The following is a 7,374-nucleotide window of genomic DNA, read 5'->3' as shown; positions in this document are numbered from 1 at the left end:
AGCCGCCTCCGGGAAAGCCGCCGCCCTCGGCGCCCCGGCTCGCAGCTCTTCACGGCGAGGCCCTCCTTGCTCGGCTCCGCTCGGGTTGCCCCACGTTAGGGTCGGCGAGGCGGATCCTCGCCCCTGCCGGAGGGTCCTTCTGCTGCGGGCTTTCGGGGCTCTCCTTCTGCCTCTTGCCACAGAGGTTGTACCTGGGCGCCGAGGCCAGGACGCCGCTTCCACACCTTCCCTGTTTTGATGGTTAAAATCCCATCCGCGTTCCTTCTACCCTGAGGACTTGTTAGCAACGAGAAGCCACACGCAGGTTACAGAAACCACCTGCCTCTCGCCCTGCAGCCGCCCCCGAGGGTATCTCACGGTTAATGACCCAGTATTTGCTGCAGGGAGCCCGTTTCATGCGCCAGGAGCTCGGCCATCGCAGCCGGCAGCGCTGGGTGCACGGCCTCTCTCCCAGCCTCCTCACGGAGGGGGCCGAGTAAAGGCTGCGCCAGGCTGGGAGCAGCCCTTAGGAAGCCCCCGTGTGCTGCACCTTGGCCAGGCTCCCCTGCTCGACTTTGGGCAAATTGCTTAGTATTCCATTTTCCCATTTCTCTGAAATTCCTCATCTCCTGGGGCTGCTGTGAGCATAGATCATCGAGACCTAAAGGGCTGAGGTACTGGAGAAAGGCTTTGGACGCCATGGGGGTGAGAGAGGAAATAAACCGCTCTGCTGAGAGCCGAATTTGGAACGTGCATGAGAGCAGAGCCTGGCCTCAATGAACACCACAGCTAAAAATAAAAGATCGAGCAGGTCTCATTTCAGTGAGTGCTAACCACTTCCAGACAGAGGAGACGAGGGCCTTCAGGAGGGAACCATGACCACCTCACTGAGACAGCTTTGTAATCCCCAGACTCAGGGGAGTTCGCTGGAAAAGCTACACGTGCAGTTCACGCGTGCTTGCAACTTATCTTTGCAACTATGCTGATCCACGTGCCGTTTTGGAGGTTTGCATCTAGAATACTTGCACGCAGTGGGGTTTGTGCTGTGCTGGATGTTATGGATTAGGTGCAACAAACCCAGTGTGAGCCTTTGCATCACTCCGGCACCCTTCTGCTGGGACTGCATTTCCACCTGGAACTAACCCCAGCCCCTCCTCAAGATTACCTGTGCTGTAGCCGAAACCAAAATGACTTTTGAGCCCATTTCAAAACACTTCCCTCCTACTGCTGCATTCATTGCTACCTCCAGCTGACCTCACAGTGCTCTGGAGCATTGCTCTGCCATGACACTGTACTTGAGCTCTTGTATCTGCTGTGAAACACCTGAGGTCTCCTCCTACGTCACCTCTCACTGCGTCACCCCCTCCCTACCTCGGGTGCGCTTTGACCACTCAGCCACGCAGCGTGTTCCCGCAGGGAAGGCTTGGGGACTGCAGGGGATCTGGTACAGGTGCTCCCCTCTGTTCAGGCTCATTTTGACTAGCCGGCAGTTGGCACCGACTGGCTTCAATCACTGCCCTGGCAGTACGCTGCGGGTGGCAGAGATCACCCTGCTCCCCATTTTAACTTCCTGGCCATGGAGAGGAAGCGCAGGGAAGGATAGATGGCCCCCAAACAGCAACCTGCGTGCTCTGCCGTGCCTCCCCAGCTCCGTAGTGGCTGCTAGGTCTTCACTGCACTGAGAAAACCACAGACTCTAGTTTGCTTGTAAGCCATTAACTGCTTTCACTTACTGCTGTATGCTTCTGCCGACTTGAAGGAATGTCACGCTGCTACGGCTGCAGATATGTACTGCTTCTGGCTTCTGACAGTGACCGACAGCGTTACTGTCCCCAGCTTTTTGGCACCTGCTGCACCCCCGGCAGGAAGGCTCCTCTTCCTCAGCCCACTGCTGTGGTTAGACCCGCAGCCCTTCACTCTAATCCATCCAGGTGGAACACCAGAGCAGGGAGCGCTTACATGAGTGCTGCAGGCCGATCTCTGGCTTGGTGGGACAGTGATGAGCAACCGAGAAGGTGAACCTCAGCTGGTGCGTCTACAGCAAGAAGAAACACACTCACAGCCTGCTGTTGTAGCAGCACTGGTAAAAGTCAGGATAGCCAGCAGGAGAGAGTGGAACATGGTGGACAGGCGAAGAAAGGAAGAGCAGAGAATCAAGTTTTTCAGATTTAAGCACCTTCTTCCCCTCCAAAATTCAGTAAGGCGGAAGGTCCCAGCCACCCCCTCTGGTGATAAAGATCCTGCACTACTCACCAGTGCATTCTTGCCTTATAAATTTTCATGTTTCTAGGATGCTGTTCCTTATTGCCAGTACCTCCCCCATCAAAACACAGGCAAGGACATGAAAAATCAGATGCCTATCCAGTCTTCAGATACGCTGAATTTCCTATCAACACTCAAAGTTGAGACTGGAGTGAAGCCCCGCCAAGACTGTACGGGCTGTATATCAAGCCCGGCCCCTCCTCCTGTTTGCTTCACATTCCTTAGCTTTGCACTTCCTTTCTTTCCCTGATAATATACCTGCTCTTACCCAAAACGATTGCTCCAGCAAGCTGGGATTATCAGATCTAAATCTATCCCTTGCCCCGTGCTTTCAACGTACTTCAGGTTGTACTTAAAACTATTCTGGCATTTGCTTCCCATCATTTTTTTTTTTTCCACTCTTCCCCAGGAATGGGAACCCAAGTGAGCTGCAGCCCGAGAGCCACACCACCTCTCTGTTCTCCAAACAGGACTTGGCTTATCCAAAGCCGGAAGCGGTGCCAACGTTTTTAAAATGGACGCTACTTAAGGTATTAGTGAGATTGAGTGCAGTTATCTTAACCTTGGGTGTCAGGCTTCGCTGATCCTAGCGGGCACCAGCCAAGTGGAACCATCCTTCAATCCAAGCAGTTTTACCAGCTTTTATTAGAAACACCAGCACATTTCAAGTTTCCTCTTTTTTGATCACAAATATAGTATTTTTCCTCTTTTTAAGTACACAGCATGAGACACAGCATCAGGGCTTTCCATCTTTTTTTTTTTTTTTTTTTTTTTTTTTACAGCAATTTCTTCTGGACAAGCTTTGGGTTAGTGTTCACTGACCTCAGCCCAGCCCCAAATTTTGACATCTTGAATTGCTGAAGACAATTGCGTGGGCAGATGAATCCAATGGTGGTGAAAAAGGTACAATAGTTAAAAGTTTGCAAGAAAAGTTTAAGCAGAAACCCTCTACAGTTAAAAAGAATGAAGTAGCGCAGCAGCGCACTACTATTTTCACAGTACGGGGATAGAAGTTGAGATAAATTGTTTGCTCTTCTCCCCCCATCCTCCCCCAATGCTGTTTTCCTATAAAAATGTAAGGCTGGAGGAAGCACTAACTTAATGTGAAAAGCCAAGTGTGCCCAGTGCTCCCCGCTGGAGTGGCAGCGGCTGCCAGGCAGGATGCCTTGCTGGGTTTGCTGCAAATCCCATGCCAGTCGCACGTAATCGAGAAGCCTCAAGGTCTGAGTGATGGCGTTTTAGGCTAGTTGTGGTTTTAAGCTCACACCTACACTGGGAAAGTTTCCCTGGACTTTTTAACTCCAAGAAAGCAATTCCTTGCGGGGACGAGGGGCAAGTATCCCAGAACATGAGGGCATGGTGACAGGATATTAAAGGGAACATGTACATGATTTGTTATTTTTTATTCCACAGAAAACCCTCAAATCTAGACTCAGAGTTAACAGCAGAAAAATAGTGTTAAAGTCAATAGGTTCATATTTTACTGTAGACTAAATAAATTAGCCTAGAATTAACTCAATACTCTCTCTATTTTCCTTTCATTGGTGATCCTTCTCTAAATTAATGCAGTTTTTAAAAAGCAACGGCTATTAATAATTTATTCCAGTTAACCCTTATGGATGAACACCTGCAAATATTCCATGTATGGGAAACATTCCCCTCTCCTCTCCCTCCCCGAAAAGGAAACAATCACTAAAGGGTGTTGTAAAACAGACATGCTACCTACAATACTCCATGTATCGTGCCACTCCTATCGATGCCTCTGGCTGCTCTGTGTAATGAGTGAATAGTCATAGCTATGTCTTACAAAGAACATGATCAAAAAATATATAAATAAATAAAAACCTTAAACATTCTTACATGGATTTTAAAGAACAGAATACATGTTAAAAACTTCAGTAATTTATATCAATTTTAAGCAATACTTTATATACAATGGAAAAAAGACATGCATAGTCCAAATACAATGTTGAAAACAGCATTTTCATAACAAAAAACCCAAACACTAAGTGTTAATACCATGTACATGAATTCAAGAAGGACCACCCTTTTTGTCTGTTGCACACAGTTTATTTAACAATATGATATTATAAGTAAGAAATGAGTTTGTTTTTTTTACCATTCTATACAGTGATTGAATCTTCTTGGATTTTCTTATTTATAGTAATTATAGCGCTTGCATGATTTACACTAGAATTGCTTTTCCTCATTTCAAGTTTCACACAGAAGAAAGAAAGAAAAGAATGCTTCTTCTCTATTCAAATCAGCACGGTCTAAGAGTGATCATCCCTATTTTCATCTAAAACCAGTTTTATCAGAGAAACAAAGCAACAATTTCTACATCTGCAAGACAAGGATTTTGGCATTGGCCAATGTGTGTTTTTGTGTGCAAGAGTCAATTCCTATCTTTCCAGGGGTAATACTTCAAATGCCTGCAGAGTTCACTATAGAAAAAAAAATCTTCCCGCAACATGTCAAAGTTACCGGGATACATTACAATGTTGCATTATTTCAGGAAACAGTTTCTGAATATTATTTTTTCTTCTTTTAAACGCAAATGTTTAAAGTCTTGAAAATACAAATAAAAAATATGAATATAATGAACTTGTTTTCCCCATTAAAAAAAAGGTATGAGTCAACAGCAACAAAAAAATAAAAACCAAAAAAACCCACAAAAGAGACCAGATATTTTAACCGCCTGGCTTTAACAAAAAAATATATTCTTTGTATTGTTTTTTTTTTTTTTTTTTTTAAACAGCAATTCATTCTTCCACATGTAGGAAGCAGCAGTTCCATCTAGGATTCAAAACAACCCAGATGTCTGAATTTTCAGTACAAAATGTCCAAGAACACGAAAGGAAAAAAAAAAAAGTGATGCTCCCATAATGCTACAAACCCTCCACAAATTTTTCTAATGTGTCCCCGGTGGTGTCACCGACCAGAGACAATTCGTTAGACAACGCACTCCTGTTCGGGGTGTTTAGTTGTGGAAGCATTGCACTCTGTTCTGGGTTGCCCAAGTGTCCCTGATCCATGGAGCTAGCCATAGTAACTGCAAGTCCTGGGTGGGGGGAACCAGTCTGGGGAGAGACGTGGTGAGGTGATGGTTGGGGCTGTATCCTGGGTGACGGGCTGGAATGTGGTGGCTGGGACTGGGGACGGGGAGACTGAACGGGTGCTGGGGACCGCACCTGGTTGCTGAGGGAGGTGGCGATCTGCTGGCCAGGGAGATGAGATGCCTGCGGTTGTCCTGAGAGCATGTGCTGCTGTGGGCTCATGGGGTTAGGCTGGCCGGGGGACCCTATCTGCTGCTTCATCTGCTGCTGTTGCAGGATCCGCTGCTGCAGTGCTTGCTGGATGTTGGGAGTGCCGTCTGCCCCCATGCCGGGCTGGCCCATCTGGTTCAGCTGTCCCATCTGAGCCATCTGTCCCATGGACCCCCCCTGTATCGATATATGCTGTTGCATCCGCTGCTGCTGCATGGCTTGAGGGTAACCTCCTGGTCCTTGAGGCTGCTGGAACTGGTTATGTCCTGCCATCCCTCCTGCCATGCCAGCCCCTCCTTGCTGCTGCTGCTGTTGCTGCTGCTGCTGCAGTAATTGCCGCCTCAGTATTTCTCTGTACTGCGGACTCATGTTTGCCATGCTAGGGTTGTGGCCAGGGTTCATAATGTTTATCGCTTGTCCCTGGGGATTCATAGCTCCTATCCCTTGCTGCTGGGGAGGAACGCTCGGTCTCTGCACTCCTGCTTGCATCGCGTTCATGTTCTGCAATCCTGCTTGAGCGTGCATGCCTGGCTGTTGCATGCCAGTCTGCGGCTGCTGCATCCCAGGCTGGGGCTGTATGCCTGCTTGTGGCTGCATCCCAGGCTGGTTAGCCACATATTTGGCTGTTCTTTGCTTTATAAAAGCTGCCATAAGCTGAGGGTTGGATTTAAGGATATTAAGAACCTGCTGTTGCTGTTGCGGAGAGCTTGGTGATTTCAAGGTCCTCAGTAAGTCCTGAAGTGCATTCGGGGGGATGCTCCGTGGCGGCTGCTGCACGCCTGGCATCCTTGGCCCAGCCACTGCTTGTGGCGTTGCCATTGGCATAACCGGTCTCGCCATTCCTGGCTGCATTGGTTGCTGCTGCGGCATTGGAGGTGACTGCCATTGTCCAGGTTGCATGTTGGACATCACTGGACCACTTACAGGGTTGGGCCGGGGTACATTCATGCTGACTTGCTGCATCTGGTTCACTGAACCCACTGTCGGGTTTACTAGTCCTGGGCGACCAGGAGGCAAACCATTGTTAATGTTGTTGACCCTGTAGAGCTGCTGCTGCTGCTGGGCAGCTTCTCTCTCGATCTGCCGAGCCGCTTCCACTGCGGCTGGTGGAGGCTGAGCCGGAGGTGGAGGTGCGGAAACCGGGTTTGTAGGTTTTCCTGTTGAAACAGTAGTAGGGGGCTGAGTTCTCGACACACTGGGAAAGCCAGCCGGTGACATACTTACAGGGGAAGGCTGGGGCTGGGGAGGAGGCTGCGGTGTTTGTGGTGTACTTGGCTGCTGTGTAGGGGTACCAGGCGTTGCTGAGGTAGGAGAAGGCAAACTTTGCTGAGGCACGTTTCGGGTGTTCATGGTAGCCATCCTTCTGCGCATGAGCTGAGCCTGCTGCAGGCGATGCTGGATCTGCTGCTGTCGAAGTTTGTGTTTGATATTGAGACAGAATGGCACAGGGCATTTGTTCTCTTGGCAGTGTTTGGCATGGTAGCAGCAAAGAGCTATGAGCTGTTTGCACACTGGACAGCCACCGTTGGTCTTGCGCTTGCAACCCTTGGTGTGCTGGACAACCCGTTTCATCTTCTGGCAGGATGGCAATGAGCAGTTTGCATTGCGGCACTGACAGGCATGGACAAGGGACTGAATGCAGCGCTGGATGCTCAGTCGTCGCGACTCCTGGGGGCTCTTTGACTGTTGCTCTCCTTGGCTGTTGCTCTCATCATCCAGACCCAGGCCCCACTTAACCATCTTGTGATCATGGCTCTTAGTGTTGTAGCAGTTAATGCAGAGGTCATAGTCCTGAAAGCAAAGAAAACCCAGAGTTCAGTTGTCTACAGAGACACTAACCATACCAGCAAAAGAGCAGAAGAGCAAA

The 7,374-nt window shown here is 48.9% G+C and overlaps 1 protein-coding gene across 7 annotated transcripts in view; it reads right to left on the bottom strand.

Moving 5' to 3' along the window:
* Positions 1-4,127: 4,127 nt before the first annotated feature.
* Positions 4,128-7,374, bottom strand: part of CREBBP (CREB binding lysine acetyltransferase) — a 97,706-nt gene continuing 94,459 nt past the window's right edge. For all 7 annotated transcript variants that reach the window (XM_075059465.1, XM_075059467.1, XM_075059472.1 and 4 more), the window contains one exon: positions 4,128-7,298. In XM_075059465.1, the coding sequence (XP_074915566.1) occupies positions 5,130-7,298 (2,169 nt within the window). In that variant the 3' untranslated portion in view covers positions 4,128-5,129. The remainder of the gene's footprint in view (positions 7,299-7,374) is intronic.

The sequence above is a fragment of the Buteo buteo genome, chromosome 29 (genome assembly GCF_964188355.1).
Source record: "Buteo buteo chromosome 29, bButBut1.hap1.1, whole genome shotgun sequence".
NCBI classification, from domain to species: domain Eukaryota; kingdom Metazoa; phylum Chordata; class Aves; order Accipitriformes; family Accipitridae; genus Buteo; species Buteo buteo.
Note: the sequence above shows the minus strand (reverse complement) of the source record. Positions and strands in the feature narration are given on the sequence as shown.